This window comes from Pelobates fuscus, chromosome 2 (genome assembly GCF_036172605.1).
Source record: "Pelobates fuscus isolate aPelFus1 chromosome 2, aPelFus1.pri, whole genome shotgun sequence".
In the NCBI taxonomy this organism is placed as follows: Eukaryota; Metazoa; Chordata; class Amphibia; order Anura; family Pelobatidae; genus Pelobates; species Pelobates fuscus.
In genome coordinates, this window is record NC_086318.1 from 381,489,450 (window position 1) to 381,512,536 (window position 23,087).

Sequence of the window (23,087 nt, forward strand, 5' to 3'; positions counted from 1 at the left end):
TGGCGAATTTCAATTTCAAATGTAACACGCTATATTTGACCCTGTAACTTCCCAAAACACCATAAAACCTGTACATAGGGGGTACTATTTTACACGTGAGACTTTGTTGAATACAAATGTGTATTTTATTGCAGTAAAAGCAAACAGTATTATGACATTGACAGTTAAAATGTCATGTAGAACTAAAAAAATAAAAAAAAATCTTATTTTCTCCCATTTTTTTCATATTAAATTATGTTTCATAGCTAAATATTTTATATTAAATGAAAGCCCTGTTTCCCCTGAATAAAATGATATATAATAAGGGGGGGTGCATTTAATATAATAGAGGTGAATTATGGTTGTACAGACATATAGCGCAAATGCCAGGTTTTGTTTACATTTTGTTTCGTTCACAACTTGTACATTTGGCTGCGGTGTTAAGGGGTTAAGCAGTATGAAGCTAAAACACACAAACACACACACAAAACAAAAACGTTTACACATAAATATAACATGGCTCCTATACTGCTGCTGAGAGGATTGTGGGACATTTTCACAAGATTCCTTAACACTGAATGGGTTAGCACAAGAAATAAACTAGCAAGTTAATGAAAAATGGACGTAACCAGATATATCTTAAAAAAAACATTGCAAAGGTACATGACCAATGTCCTCTTTCATACCAATTTCCTCCGGTTTATTTTCCTGCCTGCAAATAATTTAAAGTTTGACAGCTGGTGATCTAAACATTTTTTTTGTACATGATCTCATTTGGATCTTTATAACTTCCCCACTTAAGCTAAATCACATGAGTTAGAGAGGGGCTTACTTTACATTTAATAATAATAAAAAACAAAAGAAAAACAAACACAACATAGTTGAAATAAATCGGTCAGTAGCTATATCAGTTAAATAAAACGTGTGCAAAGGAAGATGGAAATGTAAAGTCATTTTCACTTTTCATTGAAGACCATGAAAAATAGGTTTTAGGAGAGTTGTCCACAACCTGGTCAATAGCCCAGGATCATAAAGGGGCATAAACGAAGTGTTAGAAACACTTTCGAGAGGTATGCTATAAACGTCCACTGGAGTTTAATAAGTCTAGACATTAGATTTAGGGGCTGAATTGAGAGGAATTTCATTGAGTTCAGTTCGCATGCAGAGATACTCTCCAATGACTGCCATTAAGGCAATACAGACAAGGTTCAGAAGCCACCAAGTGATTGTAGCAGGGAGACGGGAGATATAAAACCAACACCCAAACAGGTGAAACATGTGTACTGTCACAGTAAAATCCAGGCACTGCTTTCCTCTGCGGATAAAATACAGCAAACCCAGAGCACAAGTGAGAGAGTTCAGGATGAAAGCCATCATGGAGACTCTTCCAGAATCGGATGAAAATCCTAAAATCTCATAATTAAATATCTGGTCGAGTGAAGGGCTATTTGCTGTCAGTAAGTCCAGGGCTGCAAGCCAGAGTCCCAAGGAGCCATAGTAGATGCATTGCATTAAGGCGATCTGGGATACGATAAGGACTGGATCCCATATATAGCTGCGGAATTGTCCAGCCATTCTTAGAAGACCGTTAAAAAGCAGTAATACCAGGGGAAGTTTCACCGGCAGTTATCACTGAATGGGAGAGAGAAAATATATATTTTTTAAAAGCACGTTTTAATGCATAAAGATCAAATCACATTTTACAAAACCTAAACCTCTTGTGGCAAACTTGACACAAAATGAAAACAACTGACTTCGCACTACTTATACAGTTTGACTACATTTTATTTCTAGGACTTTTTGATTGTGGTTACAACAATGAATATCTATTTATTGAGATATTACTAACATACCTCTAGGTGTCATACTTTATGAGGAATAGTCAAATTCAAAAGTGGTCATAAGAAAAAAAAAAAAACCTCCATGTAAAAAGTAAAAACTAAATAAATACGCAAGAAAAAGTTTAAAAATGTATGAATCACACATTAAAAAGCAATGTACTATTTGGTAGACAAAAAAAATAAATTGGCTAAAAAAAAGACAACAAAAATTCTAAATAAATGTTTGTTTCCCCGTAAATACACTGAATTTTTACCTTGCATGTATCGTTTTGTTGGTCCTCTGTTTTTTTCCCCTAACATAGCAATAGTGTAATTAAGTGGTAATTACAACACCAGTATGAAAGGAAGCTGATAACTGCAACTTGAGGTCAGCAACGTTTAAATGACCTTTGACAGAAGGTCAAAATTGTGATGCCAAAACGACATGATTGTTTTGCATATGCTCAGTAGCAAGAAATTATTGCACAACACAACCCATGTATTGCACTGCACCTATGACCCAATTGGGGCATCACCCATCCTGCTTTTTAAACAGCAGATGGAAAAGCGGACATGTTTTTTTTTTATCATTATTTAAAAATCAGTTTGTTTTATTTCTCTCTTTTAATACAATGATCGAGGGGTCTAATGTAAGGATAGTTTTCCATTAAAGATATATTACAGTCCAACAGTTTTTCAGCATGAAATATAGATTAGTTATGCATGAAGTTATATTTGTGCTATATTTACATTTTTAATTAATTCTTTTAATCCAAGTTAAAATGAAACCTGTGTATGCTGAGGGTACATGCACTTTTTCCACATCAAAAATTTTATACAATAAACAAAGTTCAGAAAGACCTTAATCCTATTATTATTCTGTAAATTGAAGTAATTTAACACATTTAATTTAAATTGTTCTCCAAACAGGAGTGATTAACCTATTGAATTGGAGATAGTTCACCATGCAATAATTTATTGCCTATGTATTTCTAATGATATATAACACAGTTATGATTGATCTGTTAAACGTATCTGAAAAGGTATTATTCCAACTGTAAATTCTTCATCTGGTTGCAAACATTAAAGGTTATAACAATCAGTAAGAATGCATCTTCACATTTAAAAATGTAAAAGTAAAAAACATGATTTAAACAGTGTCTTACTGTCTAAACTGTGATTTAATTTAAATCCACCCTAAATCTCTACAAAGCATTTGTATTTCTACATAATCACATGTGAAACCACAATACGTAATCTTTGCCATCTAAACTAATAGCAAATGTACCAAACACTGGGTTAAATAAAAAGGCATTATAAAGCATGCCCATGAAATTCACTTATGGCTTGTTTCCACTGAGCGGTACGGTTTGGAAGGGTTAGAATGGTTCAGTCTATTCAGGTGAGCTTTTCCTCTGCAAGTCGGACCGCCAGGGGGCATGTGGGGTTTAGATTGCAGTGACACAATGACGTTCTTCTGTCTGCCAATTGACGCAGTGACGTTTTTCTGTCCGCCAATCAATGGATTGTATAGTGTGATGTCATTAGCTCCGCCCTAACCGTACCATTTTCCTATGTACCTACAACTGAAGGGGGCCCAGGAGTGTTGCGGTTTGGTTCGGTTGTATGGGCACCTTTTATAATGGAAACACCTAAAATAGCGTACCAAACCGCTCAGTGGAAACGGGGCTATACTGGTACAACCTGTCAGGATTACAGTATGATCCAGCACGTAGAATTGTGTAACACAGGTGACTTATAGGTAACGTATACCGGGCATTAGAATGGCCGGACTAACGTATCAAAGAATAGTCAGGAATAGCCGAGGTCAGGGGATACAGAAAGGGACACAACGATAAGGTAAAGCCAGGAGTCAGGGATGCCAGAAAACAGGGAAGTTAGAATCAATGCCAAAGTCAAATAACCAGAATCAATAACGCCCTCTCGGACAACCACTAGGGAAACCATGACAGGGTAATGAGGTTTAAAATACCTGTACAAGGCTTCCGAAATCGGTCTTTGACCCCAAAACGTGCGCACACGGCGCGTGCATGAAGTCATGCGCACACCGACTTCGTCAATCACGTGAGCGGACGTGGGGGTATATTTGCCCGTGGATCCACAGCGGCCGGCGCCCATTAACATGCCGCAAGTGTTATTCATGCAGACGCACGGCTGCTGGGTGCAGAGACCGCAAGGTGAGGCGAATATGTTACACAACCAGTCAGGAAAGCTGATACTGCCAAACAAATGCGATCACTCCATTAAATAAGAAATACAATTTTTAAAAGATATGGAAAAGAAAGGTGTTCACTGAAAGTCACGGGAAGCTGTGACAATACTACCACTTTTCTTTTGTCAAGGTTGTCGATCATTTTCAAAAACCTCTGACCTCACTGGAAATGGAAGACTATTAGGCAACATTAATAGGCTTCAGGTTACACACATCTGTTTAAAAAATACTGTAGGGAAGATCAAGCAATAATCATTGCCAGGTAATTCCAACACAGACAACACACAGCTTCACTCATTTTATTTGTTAGTAAGGTGGTAACCAGGATTAGCGTTCCAGGAAAAAAAAAGAAGCTCAGTAATGACGATCAAGAAAGATTTAGATGTGCTGATGCAGCATTATAGAACGCCAGTGACTCATGACGTGTGAATGGTAGCTACATGCTTGCAGGGAAATCAAGGACTGCAGAACAATTACAGTTATAAGGAATACATGACAATATGTTTGTATAGGGATATTATCACTCCTCATTCTTTCCTGCTACGCTCCCCTTTTATCATTCCCTTAACTACCAAATTATTTGCACTGTTCTACAGATGACAAGAATGGCAGACACTTGTTTGTTTTGAGTTCTACTAGTACGTTTTTGCCATTCCATATACTCTCAAAGTATACTTTCTCTAAAACTACAAAACAAAACTTAGGGGGGTCTGCCTTGACGTTGGCAGGCGGGCATCCCTCCAATAGCCATTGGAGCAACTAAATGACCTCCATTTGTCTAAATATACATAGGGATTAAGGAGAAAGCGCAAGTAACATTTTCTTTTCTTTGGTTTTTACAAAACAAAACTATTTAACAGGAAAATATTTTAGATGTCAGTATGTAAGAACAGTGGCTTCTTATTAATTGGTATTTAGAGTTTTCTTACCCTGCTGTTTCATGGAAGCACTTTTCATGTTTTATAATGAATACAATTTTTTTTTTTTTAAATCAGGTTTCAAGAACATAAAAACTCCCTAGCATGTCGAGTCCATGAGTATTTTATATATAAAAATCACACATGAAGACTAGGACACAAATGCATGGATTTAAAAAATACAGGGATGGTTCCAATTCCAGAATTTCAACAGCAAACGCTAAACTTACGTGACAGTGTGCATCTCAAATAAGTAGAAATAAAAATACACCCCCCCCCTCAAACCCCAGGTCTCTCACCCCCCCCCCCCTCAAACCCCAGGTCTATCACCCCCCCCCCCCTCAAACCCCAGGTCTATCACCCCCCCCCCTCAAACCCCAGGTCTATCACCCCCCCCCCTCAAACCCCAGGTCTATCACCCCCCCCCCTCAAACCCCAGGTCTATCACCCCCCCCCTCAAACCCCAGGTCTATCACCCCCCCCCCTCAAACCCCAGGTCTATCACCCCCCCCCCCCCTCAAACCCCAGGTCTATCACCCCCCCCCCCCAAACCCCAGGTCTATCACCCCCCCCCCTCTCAAACCCCAGGTCTATCACCCCCCCCCCCTCAAACCCCAGGTCTATCACCCCCCCCCCCTCAAACCCCAGGTCTATCACCCCCCCCCCCTCAAACCCCAGGTCTATCACCCCCCCCCTCTCAAACCCCAGGTCTATCACCCCCCCCCCTCTCAAACCCCAGGTCTATCACCCCCCCCCCTCTCAAACCCCAGGTCTATCACCCCCCCCCTCTCAAACCCCAGGTCTATCACCCCCCCCCTCTCAAACCCCAGGTCTATCACCCCCCCCCCCCTTTCTCCTATAAACTGTGTGAGGTGCCCTGTGATGCAGTGTGAGCTGTCACTGTCAGGTGACATGTTTAATTCATACCAAGCTCTGTGTGCTGTGATATCCCATCCCCCTCGCACAGTGAAGGAGGCTCCAATGGCCAAACACGAACTCCATTCTTACCGCATCCTGGCTTCCCGGGTGGGGTGACTGGGGAGGAACACGGCGAGCGGGTTGATCACCTCTGGCGGCAGTTCCGGCCTCCGCACTCCACAGCGTTCGCCATCACACCAGCTGGCGGAATACGTCACTTCCGGTCCGGTCAGCCTGCGTCTTTCCTCTTACCGGAAATAACGTCACTTACAGGCCCCTCCCCCTGGCCTCCTCATAGTATTAGCCATGATACCTGCCGCTAGCAGTGTTCTATGTCTATGCTAGCAGCTACTGTGATGTGGACACCGGAAGTGACGTCTGTACTGGCAACCCTGTGCCTGACGCAGCCCAGTGTTCCGCCCTTTTTTGCTGCCCCACTTCCGCCATTGCCTGCGCAGCGGTTTATCCCTCCTCCTGCCGCTGGGTGGCCGCGGTGCCTGACGGGAAGGCGGATCCTGTAGGAAGGGGCCGTGTATGTGTGTACAGCTCGCTTCCCTGAGCCCGGTGATACCTGGGAGGGGGCTGTCAGAACACCTGGAGCAGTGCGGGGGGATCCGGAGCTCGCCATGAGTGGCTCCCCTGGGCTGTGCGGCCCGGGGCTAGGCAGCAAGGTAAGGGGCAAGGCAGAGGCCGGCAGGCAGGGTGGGTGACAGCCATGGTTGGTGGCTCTGGCTAACCTTGACCGAGCAGGTGTTTGGGAACTACATTACCCACAATGCACCACCCACTGTAACACCGCGAAATGCATTGTGGGATTGTAGTCTCTGAACATTTGGAGCTCCAAGGAGAACTATCCCCGGTCTGTATTCACCAAGGCTGAGCCCTGCCATGCCAGCTGATGTGGATTGGTTGACTGGCTGAGCATTATGGGAAAACACCACAACTACTGCAGAGCAGACATGGTATTTATTCATTAATATACAGTCTGACAGACCTACCATACACTCTGTGTCACTATACCCTACCTCCTCTAGAACAGGGATAGGCAACCTTTGGCACTCCAGATGTTGTAGACTACATCTCCCTAAATGCTCTTACACCCATAATGCTGGCAGAGCATTATGGAGGATGTAGCCCAAAATATCTGCCTATGCCTGCTCTAGAATGTAAGCTCATTTGAACAGGACACTCAGTGCATTCTGTCCCTGTGCATCCAGTTTGTCTGGTTAATTTGTCTGCACTTTATAAATAATAATAACAATCTGTCAGCCACCTACAAAATCCATCTAACCAAGCTATAGTGCTACTGCTAAAAGACCAAAAAAATGCTTGAAATTTGAATTTGAGCCTGAAATATCCAGTTTAGGCGCTCAAAAGGGTTTATTCGCTAAAATGTGTAGCTATGTTGAAATGGCAATGTTTGCGTGAAAATAGTGTTTATATGTTTCAATAATTATTCCAGATGAGCTGCTGTTGCGTACATTTTAATAATTTGGATTTCACTTTTCTACAGTTCGGAGTTAAGCGACTAACTCTGACATGGATAGTTACTGAATGCGAACTGTTGGGGAACTCAAAAGTGAAAAAGAAAATAGCTGCATTGGATGTGTAATGAGCCGATTTGCTGAAATATAGTGTATTTTTGGTTTTATAAGTTCTGGTACAACAAGACAAATCTGTTATTGCTGACGTAATTAATGTAGAACGACTTTGGAATCTTTTTATTTTTTGTGTGTGTGTGTAAATATCCCAGTGTTTATTATTAAAGTTTCAACTGAACCATTGGCTATTTAAATACCTTTTTCTAAAAATAGGTCAGAGTTCTAGGATCACTGCCAGTTTTAAATATGGTAGTACAAATGTTAATTTTAATATTTCTTTAACATGTATTGTTTAAATTTAGGTATTTTTTTTTGTTTGTGCCATTTTTCTGATATCTGTGTTTAAGGCAAATTACTCTATTCTACTATAACATTGTTTACTGTAAATCAGAGATCTTGAGCTCTGCTCCAGCTGATGTTCATTATTTTAATGCAATAAATGTCCAGAGAGTCATGGTGGTTGTGGTACAGGAACATCCGGAGGCCAGAGTTTTAGAAACCTGCTGTAAATTATGCTAACATATAAAATCACACTGATATTCTATACAGATTGGTTACAAGCATTCATTTCTGTATCGTTTTTTTCATTCACATCAATTACATTTTAAGTTTTTAAACTTGGCCCCTTTAACCCTCTTGGAATACTTGGATAGGATTATTCTCCTCACTCTTTCAGAAGATAAATTAGACCATCTGAATCAACCATTTGGTATAGAGGAAATTAGATCTGCCATAGACCATTTGAACGTAGCCCCAGGCCCAGATGGGTTTAAAAATCTATTTTTTTAAGATATTAAAAGATAAATTGGAGTATAGGCCACTGGTGGTGTTTATCTCTTTAGACTCCGGGTTAGATTTCCCCCCCTGTACTGGTGCGAGCTAATATCATTCCAAAGTCAAACAAAGACTTAACACAGATAAGCAGCTATCTTGTTATTAAATGTTGACTCTAAGTTATATACAGTATGTCTAATCTTGTAACAAGGTTTAATAAGGATGTAAAATTGTGCATGATTAATAATGATTAGGTAGGTTGTATTGCTGGAAGAACATCTACCAGCAATATTCGCCACCTTATTCATGCTCTTGATTTAGCGAGAAACCAGAGGACCCCCATGTTTGCCCTGTTTTTGAATGAGGGTAAGGAATTTGACAGTGTCAACTGGGATTTCATGGTAGCCACTTTAAGGAAGATTGGATTTTCTGGACAGATAATAGAATTGATTTTGGCCGTATACGTATCTCCTTTAACAAGGATAGTTGGTACAGGCATATCATCGCCTTCGTTCCTGGTTAAAAATGAGTCCGACATGGTTGCCCCTTTACACCCCTTCTCTATGTGCTCAGGTTATAAGAGAGGACAATCTTATTAAGGGCTGTGTCAAGGGACAAAACACTGGGGAAATGTGCCTTTATGCAGATGACATAGTCACAACTTTTTGCTGACCCCAAGAATTCTCCAGTACATTTGTTACAGATTGAGCAGCATGGGGAAGTTTCAAATTATAGACTAAATATCAGTAAGAGCTGTGCAATGTTACTCAATGTCTAATGCGGATATTAAAGGCCAAATATGATTTTTCTTGGCTTCCAAAAAGTTTTTAAACTTAGTATTTAAATTCTGTTTTGATACCATAACAGAATATGAAACCAAAGGCTCTTAATGGCATAATGCAAACATTGCAAGGACATTTGAATGAAATCCAGAGCACACCTTGACTCTACTGGAGAGAGGGTAGAATATGCAGTACTCCAGGATGGCTGTAATGGGTTGGTCTGTATCCTATGGTGCTGTGAAAACTGTAAGTTTATGGGATCTGTATTCTCTTGGCTTAGTTGAAGGGTTGTGACTTGCCAGTGGTACCTGAGCCTTCTGTGTAAAATATTTAGTTGACTTGTCATTCACTCCACTGTCTGGAAAAGTACAAGAACTTGATATATTGCATTCCGTAACACAAAGGAAGAGGGTATACAGAAGGTAGATGATTTTCCTTTCATGTAAGATGTTTGTTTTATGTGTATGAAATGTTAATTGTTTACTAGTGCACCCATCTTTACATACATTCTTTTTTTGTTGTTGATATTTTCTAGTATTGGAGGCGTGGTATCATCATTTACAGCAGTGAATACACAACTTGCTGAAGTGAACCTTTTCTCCACAAATTTACTTGGAAGGGAAGTTCACCTTCAAGTTGGTGTAGAATCAGTATGTGTTGTGGTAAAATCAGCAGCATTAAAGGAGAAAATAACTTGATGATTACCTCCTGTCATCCTGCATTGCATGGTTAAGTTATGCAAGTGGGCTTCACATAATTCCAGCAATGTATGTGTTAAAATATGCTCGCTTGAAAATCGCTGCCTCTTCACCCAGAATTGCATAATTAAGTTGATGGGGAGGCAATGCTTGTTGCTTCCCCTTTGACAGATGAGGCTCTGAATACTCATGGGATGCCGCCACTTCATCACTTGGAAGCAGTGCAGATGTGCATATTGCAGAACTAGACTTTTATGTTTGTTTTCACTGCAGTAACTTGTGACATAGGCTAGTCTAGGATCCAGAATCAAGTGTGGAGTCACAATTTAAAAAAATTAAAATAAAAGAATCTTAAACCGCACACTTGTTTAACTCTACTCATACTTGCATACCATACTAACTAAATTCCATTTCACACTCACATACTATTTCTTTATTCATTCTCTGATATCAGCACACCTGTATCTGCATTGAGGACAGGAAGGAGAGGCTGACTTCTCTCTTTGTTTTTAGTGGGCTCTCTCTGCATGTTCAGGCAGCAGGGACAACTTCAGCAGTCCTCTCGCACATTGGGAGGATTAGATGTCCTACCTCTTCCTTGGGACGTTGTATGTCTAGATGTGATGCAGAGTGCAAGGGCAACCCTGAACCTGTCATTGTCACTGGTGCAAATATATAGCGTGTATGCCAATTATGCTTTCGCTGATAGGGAAGCAAATTCTTGGCAAAAGGTCTTATTTCTGTGTCTTCGTGGCAGCATGCATTTTATAGCGCAGTCAATGTATAGTTCTTATTTTGCTTTCCTGAATGGGATTTGGCACAAGGTTTTCGGATAACTGATCTGTATTTCAAGGGGGCATATTATTTTATTTTAGCTATTTTTTAAATGGCTTGCTTGAAGACTATTTTAAAGGAACACTATAGTCACCTAAATTACTTTAGCTAAATAAAGCAGTTTTAGTGTATAGATCATTCCCCTGCAATTTCACTGCTCAATTCACTGTCATTTAGGAGTTAAATCACTTTGTTTCTGTTTATGCAGCCCTAGCCACACCTCCCCTGGCTATGATTGACAGAGCCTGCATGAAAACAAAACTGGTTTCACTTTCAAACAGATGTAATTTACCTTAAATAATTGTATCTCAATCTCTAAATTGAACTTTAATCACATACAGGAGGCTCTTGCAGGGTCTAGCAAGCTATTAACATAGCAGGGGATAAGAAAATCTTAATTAAACAGAACTTGCAATAAAGAAAGCCTAAATAGGGCTCTCTTTACAGGAAGTGTTTATGGAAGGCTGTGCAAGTCACATGCAGGGAGGTGTGACTAGGGTTCATAAACAAAGAGATTTAACTCCTAAATGGCAGAGGATTGATCAGTGAGGCTGCAGGGGCATGCTCTATACACCAAAACGGCTTCACTAAGCTAAAGTTGTTCAGGTGACTATAGTGTCCCTTTTAATACTCTTACATGCCTTTTGAGGCTCATGTGTCACACTGTCTCTCTCTGAGCTGGACTTTTAGACAGAATAATTGTGCTAGGAGACCAAGGTCTCCAGTATTCTGATTATGACATCACATTATTAGAATTCAAGCACTATAGTATTATATAGCTATGCATGTACTCGCACCACATCAGATGTCAGCTGCAAAATTATTTAAACAATTTTATCCATCCACTTGCGGTCTGTGGATATAAATATATAATTTTTTTATTATTGCGTTGAATGGATTATAGTTCTTCTAGTCCCAGGCACTATCCCTCTCTTCACTGAGTGAGGGTCCTGGATGCACACAGCCAGGTCCTTACGAAAAGTACTGCGAAGGCAGACTCTCGTTTCTTGTTAAAAAAAAAATAAATAAACTGTTTATCACTGACTGCAATGGCAGCTCTATAACCACTTAATTGAGATGAAGCAGTCACAGTGCCTAGAGTGCCCCTTTAAATATCATTTGAAGCACCATTTATATTACTTTCTTACGGTGGTAATATTAACTGTGTTTACCAGGTTTGCATTATACATACTTTCTCTCTTTTTGTTCTGGAATTTTACTTTTATTTCAAGCCCTGCCCACCAGGACTACAGTCCTTCCAGAGTTTTCACATTTCGCTAATTAATATGTAATTATGACTGTGCATCACTGTGAAATGCTTTTTGATATTGGGTTAAAACTTGCTGTGCCTGCAGCTCTAGAAAACTAGTGTTCAGAGCTTGCTGTGAGTCCAGAAGGATATAAAAAATGCATTGAGGTTTGTAACTCTATCGCAGGCTTTTCTTGATGGGATGGAAATTTAAAGCCGTAAGGTACACATTATTTTATTACTGTAGCTCAAAGATGTGGATAAATAGTCACTTGATAGAAATTTATCAACACTTGTTTTCAGTCTACCAGCTTTGGTATTCAGTAAATCTCAGATTACACAATATATAATAAAACAATATGCAAAGCGTTTGGGGGATCTGAAAGAGGAACTCTGCTTAGCAACGAGAAAGTTCCTCTTGACACTTTTTTTTTTTTTTTTTTTAATTCTTTATTTTTGTTGTGCAGGTGATTACAGGGCATTGTCATACGCCACAACATCGGTCATTCACATAAAGTTACATATAGGTTAAACAGTGGCATGAGAAACTTGCACAATCTTTTTGTTTTGTAAAACATGCTAAGCTAGGCAGTTTTGTGTATACGTTAGCAATCTATTTGACAAACGATTATATTTGCGTTGGATCCTAGCGTTGCACATAAAAAGAAAACAGTGGTCTAGTATTAATATTTGTGTCATTCTGCGGTGTGTTATGACGACCATCAGATCTACATGCTGAGTTACATGCTAGTGGATTCGTTATTGTAGTCGCTTATGTAGTCGCTATGTGTTTGTATATGTAGCTTATCTCCGCTATACTTGTTTAGGCGTAAGTATTGGTTGTTCGATTACCCGTTGAACTGACAGGAATAGTTAGGAATACCCTACATTTGAAAAAGACATGCATAGTTACATCAAGCGTGGTTGAACGAGATACTGTCCCATTTTTTTATGTAATGACAGGAACGGTAGTCGAGTAGGCTTCGGTTATATGAACAGGTTGTTGCTTGCGGGTAGGTTGAGTCGTTGGCTAAAGTCGGTCACCCCCAAGCCCTCAGAAGCAGGAGCCCCCGTGTGTGTATAATGTTGAAAGGTCAGGTAGTCTGCTTTGTTATGTCTGTGAAGAGCCTCGTGTGAGCGTTTGAAGTAAGCGGTACCTCCCAGTAGCCATGTGTGTGCATGGACATGTCTGTTGTGTGAGGGTATATATTGTCGGTGGTATGAGAAGTGCAAAAGAAAATAATACAAATAAAGACAATAGTAAGAACAGCAGCTCCCAAACGTTCAGTGACACCATCACAATGAGGGATATCCGATCACCGTAATGCATAGAGGATAGTTAGCGTCTCTGAGTGTCTCTGAGCCGGCCCATGACAGCTGTGGCGGTACATACGGCCTTGCGGCAGTGGCTGGGCATGGAGGAGTCCCAAATGGAGGGCCGGTGTGCTGCCTCATCGCGGGTATGTTCCGTGCGGTTGAGTCTTAAGAGATGTACAGTCCTTTTCGTTCCGTTCGGGCGTTGTCAGCCAGTGCAAGTTCCGTGCCGTCCGTAGTCTTGGGGTATCGTTTTGAGGCACTGCTAGGTGGGTGGTGTTGCTTGGTGTGTTGGAGGGGGGGTTCAGCGTTGCGCCCCAGGCTCTGGCTTTTTGTCTCTTTCGGTAAGTAAACAGCTCGGTACATGGTGCCGGTTGCGGTGTTTGCTGTGCTGCCATTTGCTTAGCATCACCCCTCCTCGTCTCCTTTCGGCCTCTGACGGTAGTCATCTATTTGGGGACCCGCAATGCTCATTCGTTGCCGGTTACCTTGTGGGTCTGGCCAGCAGGGATTAGTAGTCCGTTTCAGGCTCTGTGAGTCAGCTCTGCTACACGTGGCTTCCGCCATCTTGAATTTAAGCTTCGGGCCTACGCTGCGGCCTGTTAAGATTTGGCCTCCCACTGCGGCCATGGGGTGAGGACCGGGATCACCCCCCTGGTCCAGAGGGGGGCGGCGGGGACCGGGACCACAGAGGCAGCGTGGCTGTTGGGCTCCGTTCGGCAGGATAGTGGAGCGGCGGCCATCCACTCCACTCACCGCCAGGGCGGTTCCGCTTGAGGTAGCAGAGTTCTCCCCCCGGGGGACTAGAACTTCGGGAGCAAGCCTCTCCCCGGTTCCGGTAGCCTTTTCCCATCGAGGGTCGCAGCTATGGGTGATGTGAGTCATCAATATCTTGGTTTTACAAGCTGAATGGATTGTTAGGTGCCGGAGCTGATCTTCCCTGCGACCGCTCCGCTCGGCGGCCCGGCCCCCGCCTCTTGACACATTTAATAGAACCTCAACAAGAAATTACCTTTCCTCTCTCCCCAAAAGAAAGCTTTATTGAAACAAAATGCCACTTATTAGAGTATAAAATACAGGCACAATGTTGGATGAACAGATAACCATGGCACCGATGCATGCCACCTAAGACTTATGGCAGTGGCGAAACATTACAGATGTGTTTGAAGGTGTAACATTATAAACTGTATCGTTATACTGCACAGCGTGGGTTTTTTGTTTGTTTTTTCTAGTACAATCAAAGGGTTCAAGTTCGCTGTAGTGGTTATGAGGGCAAACAGTTTGCCTTCTTACATGGGTGTCTGCAGGCAAAGACGTTCCTCTATGGCCCGTGGAGTGTATGTAGCTTCGGCAGAATCTGGGTGCTTAGAACATCAGCCAGTGGACGCAACTCTGCATAGAAATACGCATAGAATTGACATTAGCCAACCTAGAACAAGTTTAAACTCTGTTCTCTGGCTGTTCAGCCTGCAGGCACGATGACCACTTCAAATCACTGCTTGGAGTAACTCTGTAATATGACTTTTTGTTATGTTTTTCCACTCTGGTAGAAACAAAGGTTAAAAACATAATACAGTCTCATCTGCATAAAATGTAACTTTGTACCTGTTTTTTTTCTTGAATCTTAGTAGAAATCTTAGTAGAAATCTTTGCCTTTTAATAACCAGTTGGTTTTCTACCAAACGCAAGCAGATATCAGAGATGTATTGAGTTTTTGATGAATAAATCATTTTAAATTTATTTCTTAACATTCAATTGTTAAAAACCGACTGACCACCAAATTTGCAAGGTCTTTTTTTGAGGTACTTGTCCTTTAACACAATTCATTCCTTTTACCTTCCTGAGGACCTTAATATGATTGAGAGCTGTTCTGTACCACCGACATTTCTTTAGCTGATCTTAAATCTAACCCCAGGCTAGCGCTTGCTCTGCTCCTGGCTTTGTCCTCTTTACTTTGTGGGTTGGAAGAGTCATGGCCTCGGAAAAATGTGTGTGTGTGTGCAATCCAATTTGCTTATGATTCAGCTGGTCACTTCGTAACTGAATAGGAGCCATTTTTTTTACCATTAGTCTTTATCAAGGAAGTTCTACATGAGAAGCCTGCCTTTTGTGCGACTTTCTATAAAAGTCTGCACACAGCAGCCAGTCTAGAAACATGTGCAACCTCTTTTGTGTGCCCTATTGGTTCTTGTGTGTCTGTTGGGATAAAATCTCTCACAGTGAATGGAATCACTTCTCGGTCAAAAAAAAAAAATAACCAACAAAATAGCAAATATTCTGTTTTGATTCAGAGATTGCAACAAACTGCACAAAACAGCTGTGACAACCTGGCACGGTTGTATTATTTCCATGTTGGTGAAATAATGTTTTATGGGGTCATTCATGTAGTGGTTGTGAAAGATTAAAGGGACACTATAGGCACCAAATCAACTTTAGCTGAATTAAGCAGTTTTGGTGTATAGATCATGCCACTGCAGTCTCACTGCTCAATTCACTGCCATTCAGGAGTTAAAGGATCACTATAGTGTCAGGAAAACAAAGCGGTTTTCCTGACACTATAGTGCCCTAAGGGTGCCCCCACCCTTAGGGTCCCTCTCCCTTGGTGCGGAAGGGGTTAAAACCCCTTCAGCAGCTTACCTTAGCCCAGCGCCAGGCTCCCTGGTGACCTCTCCTCCCCCGCCGACATCAGCTCCCGAGTGGAGCGAAATGCTCATGCGCGGCAAGTGCCGTGCGCGCATTCAAGCAGTCCATAGGAAAGCATTTCTCAATGTCCTTTTAAGTCCGCGACTGGCCCCTGTAATGTCTGCTGGCTAGGTGGAAGTGACAGCCTGTAACTTCCTCCCAGCAGAGACAGCTGCAGCGTGAGGGGAGAGGAGCATGAGAGGAGCACTATAGGGGTCTTGAGCAATGGTTCAAGCTCTCTAAATCAGTAGTTTTTCAACTAATAATCAGTAAAACCAGTACTAATTTTCAACATTGCCTTTTTTTTTTTTTTATAACTATTCACCTGAAAATTACACTGTGTACTGCACCAGTGGTAATTAGCCCTCTTTGTCTAATATAACTACTTTGGCTTAAAGTGTGATTTTGAGAATTGCTAAAGACAACATTATAAGACCACTCTAGGCACCACCCCAACTTCATTTCAATGAAGTTGTTATGGTGTGCGGATTTCTTGGGCCCCATCGTATCTTGTGTGAATGTTCTTTTATTAACCTTCCTCTTCTAGTGCTGTAATATGAACAGTTCTCCTCTCACTCAAAATCTTATCATGAATAACATTTAACTCTCCCTCCCTTACAAAGTCCTTTAAATCTTTTTTTCCCTGCCCTTATCACACTGCGCAACACTGGACTAGCAAGCACATCAAACGGACCTCTGAGTGACTGTCACTAGAGGTGTTACTAGGCAGCAGTGTAAACACTGCCTTTACTCTGAAAAGGCAAGCTTTTACTTTGCTAAGACTGCAGGGACATGCTATAGACCAGGGGTAGTCAATCTTTTAATACCTACCGCCCACTTTTGAATCTTTGTTGATGGTAATATTTCCTTACCGCCCACCAGTGCCACAGTAACTAATTTTATAGCGCCAGTGCGATTTTTGTTTTTTCCTTCTTTTTTTTTTTTTTTTTAGAAAGGAGGGTTTTTAAAAGAAAACAAAAAAGATATGTACTTAAATGTATCTATTTTATTTAAAAAATTATATTCTATTGTTTTTGTGTGTGTGTGTGTGTGTGAGAGAGAGAGGTGTGTGTGTGTGAGAGAGAGAGGTGTGTGTGTGTGAGAGAGAGAGGTGTGTGTGTGTGTGTGTGTGTGTGTGTGTGTGTGTGTGTGAGAGAGAGGTGTGTGTGTGTGTGCGCGCGAAGGGTGCTGTAGTTGTATATAGGGTCTATGCTGTATGTCGGTGGGTGAGATGTGAAAATCTATCTTAATGTCTCCCTCTCTCTTTTTCTTAGCTTTTACCAGAGGGGGGCGGGAGACATAACGCTGCAAGCCCTGGTGGTTCAGTGGTGGCATGTTCACATTAGTCTGCAGCTCCTTCGGCTGCAGGCTGACTCTCCTGTCCTCCTACGAGCACAGCGCTGAATTGGATCGATGGCATGGTAACGTGCGACAGCGCTCCGTCCAACCTGCTCACGGGAAGATCACAGAGCCTCCCAGGCCCTTTCCTCCCTCTGCTGGAACCAAGTGCCAGCGGCCCAGTGAAGGAGATCTTTGATTTCCTCACCAGACCGAGAGAGCGAGATCTTTCCTCACCAGCAAGGCTGTCTCTGCATGGGCCAGCAGGGGAGATGAAAGGATCTTCCCTGCCGGCCTTGGTCCATGGCGAACATTTTCTGCAGAACCCACCACCGCCCACCTGAAATCTCAAACCGCCCACTAGTGGGCAGTAGGGACCAGGTTGACTACCCATACTAGGTTGACTACCCATACTATAGAGTCCATAGCATTATAGACACTAGAACGACTATATTAAGCTGTAGTAGTTTTGGTGACTATAGTATCCCTTTTTAAAGGACCACTCTAGTGCCAGGAAAGCATACTCGTTTTCCTGGCACTAGAGTGCCCTGAGGGTGCCCCCACCCTCAGGGACCCCCTCCCGCCCGGCTCTGGAAAGGGGAAAAGGGGTAAAACTTACCTTTTTCCAGCGCTGGGCGGGGAGCTCTCCTCCTCCTCTCCGCCTCCGTTCCTCCCCGTCGGCTGAATGCGCACGCGCAGCAAGAGCTGCGCGCGCATTCAGCCGGTCACATAGGAAAGCATTCATAATGCTTTCCTATGGATGCTTGCGTGCTCTCACTGTGATTTTCACAGTGAGAATCACGCAAGCGCCTCTAGCGGCTGTCAGTGAGACAGCCACTAGAGGAAATAGGGGAAGGCTTAACTAATTGATAAACATAGCAGTTTCTCTGAAACTGCTATGTTTATAAAACAATTAGTTAACCCTAGCTGGACCTGGCACCGAGACCGCTTCATTAAGCTGAAGTGGTCTGGGTGCCTAGAGTGGTCCTTTAAGATGTTATTTTTGTTATTGAAATGTTAGTTTAAAAAAAAAAAAAAAACCTGGTTCCTAACTTTTTTTTTTAACTGGCTCCTAGATTCAAAGCAAATTTATCGGGTCCTGATATCATATAAGGAGTGGGAGTCAGTCAAAGGTTTTGTGTAATAATTCCAGAGCCCTGCCAAATAATAAAAGATAAATAAAAAAAACACTATTTTTTGAAAACTAGTTTGCAATAAATTCCTGTTAGGCTTTGCTTTTCCTGTTGTAAGCACTACCCAGACAAGAAATAATCATCCAGCCAGGATAGCTTTTCTATGGCAATTTACTAAATCCTTGCTCTCTCCCAGTGGTTCCCAAACTTTTTAGGTTCAAGGCGCCCTTAATATTTCAGTATTTGTCCCAGTCACCCCAAGTAAAAATGTCTAGGTTGTATATCTGTACAGTGCTGCAGCATTTACTGGAGCTATAGTGTAATGTACAGTGTTGGTGTTTGAAGAGATGCTTGTATACATTTATTGTGTTTTAATACAGGGGTGTGTTTGTATGTAATGTTTGCAGGGGTGTGTCTGAATGTAATGTTCACTTTTAAATGTGGATGTACATTTGTGTGAAGGTATGTATGTGTAGAGATATAAATATATATATATATTTTAGTTTGAATGTAGGGGTGTGTTTGTATGTAATATTTGTATTAGATTGCAGGAGTGTGTTTGTATGTTGTGCTGGTGTTTGACTGCTTGGATGTATGCACAAACACTACCACATACATACATAGATATTCATGCACATTAAAGGATCACTATAGGGTCAGGAACACAAACAGGTATTCCTGACCCTATAGTGCTAAACCCACCATTTAGGTGGCTTGCCCCCCTTTGAAAATCTACAACTCTCCTTATTTCCAGCGCTGCGCGGGTCTGCCGAGGCTGCCTCCACCCACTTTGTGACATCATCAAAATGACCGATTTTTAGCCAATCCAATGCTTTCCCATAGGGAAAATCAGCACGGTGGCGGGGACAAATGCCATTTGGCTAATCAGGACCTCCTCATAGAGATGCATTGAATCAATGCATCTCTATGAGGGAAAATTCAGCGTCTCCATGCATGGGGACGCTGAACAGCATGGCTGCTTACTGTGCAGCCCTGAGCCAGGAAGCCCCTCCAGCGGCCATCTAAGGAGTAGCCAATTGGAAAAAGGCAGTGTTTACATGAAAATGCCTGAAGGGAGTTATTATACTCACCAGAATAACAACATTAAGCTATAGTTGTTCTGGTGACTATAGTGTCCCTTTAACACACAAATGTATAGAAATACACAGACATACACACCGACACATAGATATACACACATGCACCCTGACATACACAAACAAAGATATATGCTCACACCATGACACAGATACACACACTGACATAAAAACACACACCCTGACACACAGATGAAGAAGCTGAGTGCGCACTTCCTTTCAGTCCCGCCGGAAACCGGAACATGAAATTCAAGTTCCAGTACCGCGGTGCGCCCTGTGCTGCCGGCCAACGCTGCAAGACAGGTAAGTAATTATGGGACAAGGGATGAAGTCTGTGGGGAGGGGGGGGGATGAAGTCTGTGGGGAGGGGGGGGATGAAGTCTGTGGGGAGGGGGGGGGATGAAGTCTGTGGGGAGGGGGGGGATGAAGTCTGTGGGGAGGGGGGGGATGAAGTCTGTGGGGAGGGGGGGGATGAAGTCTGTGGGGAGGGGGGGGATGAAGTCTGTGGGGAGGGGGGGGATGAAGTCTGTGGGGAGGGGGGGGATGAAGTCTGTGGGGAGGGGGGGGATGAAGTCTGTGGGGAGGGGGGGGATGAAGTCTGTGGGGAGGGGGGGGATGAAGTCTGTGGGGAGGGGGGGGATGAAGTCTGTGGGGAGGGGGGGGATGAAGTCTGTGGGGAGGGGGGGGATGAAGTCTGTGGGGAGGGGGGGGATGAAGTCTGTGGGGAGGGGGGGGATGAAGTCTGTGGGGAGGGGGGGGATGAAGTCTGTGGGGAGGGGGGGGGATGAAGTCTGTGGGGAGGGGGGGGGATGAAGTCTGTGGGGAGGGGGGGATGAAGTCTGTGGGGAGGGGGGGGATGAAGTCTGTGGGGAGGGGGGGGGGATGAAGTCTGTGGGGAGGGGGGGGGATGAAGTCTGTGGGGAGGGGGGGGGGATGAAGTCTGGGGGGGGGATGAAGTCTGGGGGGGGGATGAAGTCTGGGGGGGGGATGAAGTCTGGGGGGGGGATGAAGTCTGGGGGGGGATGAAGTCTGGGGGGGGATGAAGTCTGGGGGGGGGATGAAGTCTGGGGGGGGGATGAAGTCTGGGGGGGGGATGAAGTCTGGGGGGGGGATGAAGTCTGGGGGGGGGATGAAGTCTGGGGGGAGGGGGGGGGATGAAGTCTGTGGGGAGGGGGGGGATGAAGTCTGTGGGGAGGGGGGGGATGAAGTCTGTGGGGAGGGGGGGGATGAAGTCTGTGGGGAGGGGGGGGATGAAGTCTGTGGGGAGGGGGGGGATGAAGTCTATGGGGAGGGGGGGGATGTAGTCTATGGGGAGGGGGGGGATGTAGTCTATGGGGAGGGGGGGGATGAAGTCTATGGGGAGGGGGGGGATGAAGTCTATGGGGAGGGGGGGGATGAAGTCTATGGGGAGGGGGGGATGAAGTCTATGGGGAGGGGGGGGATGAAGTCTATGGGGAGGGGGGGGATGAAGTCTATGGGGAGGGGGGGGGGGATGAAGTCTATGGGGAGGGGGGGACACTATGGGACAGGGGAGAAAAAAATATTCTGTACAAACTGTCCCATAGTAAGAAACACTATGGGACAGTTTGTTCAGAATATTTTTTTTCTGGGTTTCTTCCTCTAAAAACTAGGTGCGTCTTATGGTGAGGTGCGTCTTATGGAGCGAAAAATACGGTATATATATATATATATATATATATATATATATATATATATATATATATATACATGCTCTCTCACACACACACACACACACACACTCACTCACACACATGGGATTATATATATATATATATATATATATCTCCAGCCACCCTCCTGTTACCTTACCTTATGTGCCAGGAGGGTGGCTTGGAGTCCTGCTGCTGTGGAAGTGAGGGGTCTTGAGCTCTTCATGCTCCTCTCCCCTCACGCTGCGGCTGTCTCCTCTCCCTCTCCCGCACTGTCTCCTTACAGGATGCTGGGCGGAAGTTACAGGCTGTCACTTCCACCTAGCCGGCAGACATTACAGGGGCCGGTCGCGGTCTTAAAGGACTGTGGCACTCGACCGGGTCCCTGTTGAGCAGTAAGGTTTCCCCAGTGCTATAATCATAGCACTGGGGAAACATTCCGGGGCACCACTGTGTGCATGTCGCGGTGCCCCAGGGTGCTGCGGCACATCGTTTGGGAACCGCTGCTCTATCCCATAAATTTCTGCACAGCGGGGCTTTATCAGCTTAGCGGCGGTTTCTGGAAGTTGTACTGTTATCAGCTTTGACTTATGAGGGTTGTTAGCTAAATCACAACTCCTAGAAGCCTTTGCTGTGCTTTTTGATGATCTGATCTGTGTTTTTGGATTCAGTACAGTTAAGGAGTAGCTTGACAGGGGCTGGGACATGTACCATGAAAGGAACACTATAATGTTGGTAATACAAATATGTAATCCTAAAGCTATAGAGCCCTAGTCACCATTTAGGTGACTAGGGCCCCGTTCCGTGGCGAATAAATGGTTAATTAACCATTTATTTGCTTACCTTTATTCAGGTGCCGGGCTCCCTTGGCACTGGTGACCTCTCCTCCGTCGACGTCTGCTTCTGAGTGGAGCCGCACGCGCATCCAGAGGCACGCATGCATTCAAACTCGTCCATAGGAAAGCATAACTCAATGCTTTCCTATGGGGATATTTTTTGACACTGGACTCCATGAGGACGTCCAGCTTCAAATAAGTGCGATTTACTCAGTGTAAATCACGGGAAAGTGACCTCTAGTGGCTGTCAGTGAGACAGCCACTAGAGGCTGGATTAACCCTGCAGTGTAAACATAGCAGTTTCTCTGAAAGTGCTCTATTTTCAGCTGCAGGGTTAAACTAGGGAGACCAGACACCAAGACCACTTCATTGAGCTGAAGTGGTCTGGGTGCCTATATTGTTTCTTGAACCCCTTAAGGACCAAACTTCTGGAATAAAAGGGAATCATAACATGTCACACATGTCATGTGTCCTTAAGGGGTTAAGAAAGTAGATTTTGACTTTAGAAACATAGCTGCAGCGTTGCAGTAGGAAACATGGCTGAAATAGTGCAAACTCCTGCCAATTTATCATCAACATTTATATCCACCCCCACTCAAACCTTAAAGGGACACTATAGGCACCCAGACCACTTCATTCCATTGAAGTGATTTGGGTGCACTGTCCCTGTCCCCTTAACCCTGCAATGTTAATTATGCAGTTCCTGAGAAACCGCAATAATTGCATTTCAGGGTGAAGACTGCCTAGTGGCTGTCGATCAGGTGATGTCTGGGGGCAAGAGAGGCACGAGGGAGCTAGAGGGCTAGGAAAACAACTTTGTATTTCTAGCACTATAGTATCCCGTTAACTTCTCAGCCATACTGCAATACCACACATGTCAGATCCCCAAATAAAAAGCTTTTATTACTTTTCTGTTGGGAGGCTTACAGCACTGTAAGGACACTGAGTTTACAAGTATTGTTTTTCGAAGACGTTAAAATGCTCAGTTTTATTGCATAGCTGAGCTGTATTAGACTCTCTCTAGTTTCTATAAAACAGAATGTACCCTGTGTAATTGTTTTGTCTGTGTGAAAGCACGGCACTGTGGGTGAGTTTTTCTGCAGTCTGCCAAGCTGTACTCATGCCTTGAATTCTTCAGGTGCAGTTGGCGTCCCCAGATTCTCCTACATTGGAAAAGCAGCAGGTTGCAACTTTGAAACCATTCCGATGTTA

The 23,087-nt window shown here is 43.6% G+C and overlaps 2 protein-coding genes across 4 annotated transcripts in view; one reads left to right on the forward strand and one right to left on the reverse strand.

Moving 5' to 3' along the window:
- Nucleotides 1-657: 657 nt before the first annotated feature.
- Nucleotides 658-6,163, reverse strand: SYS1 (SYS1 golgi trafficking protein). 2 transcript variants are annotated; one of them, XM_063443773.1, is made up of 2 exons: nt 5,958-6,163; nt 658-1,611 (listed from the first exon to the last, which is right to left on the reverse strand). In XM_063443773.1, exon 2 carries the CDS (start codon nt 1,552-1,554, stop codon nt 1,084-1,086), a length of 471 nt encoding a protein of 156 aa, XP_063299843.1. In that variant the 5' UTR covers nt 1,555-1,611; nt 5,958-6,163; the 3' UTR covers nt 658-1,083. The 2 variants fall into 2 exon arrangements, with proteins under 2 accessions (XP_063299843.1, XP_063299844.1); XM_063443774.1 differs by having other exon boundaries at nt 5,877-6,163.
- Nucleotides 6,164-6,264: 101 nt separating this feature from the next.
- The window catches only part of AFTPH (aftiphilin), a 43,341-nt gene continuing 26,518 nt past the window's right edge, over nt 6,265-23,087 (forward strand). The window contains exon 1 of one of the 2 annotated variants that reach the window (XM_063443771.1): nt 6,265-6,538. The gene's annotated coding sequence lies outside the window, so the exon portion shown is untranslated. The remainder of the gene's footprint in view (nt 6,539-23,087) is intronic. The other variant, XM_063443772.1, reaches the window with a different exon arrangement.

Bases quoted from the DNA above. Each gene is read 5' to 3' on its own strand.
- SYS1 (XM_063443773.1), bottom strand. From the start codon at position 1,554: ATGGCTGGACAATTCCGCAGCTATATATGGGATCCAGTCCTTATCGTA.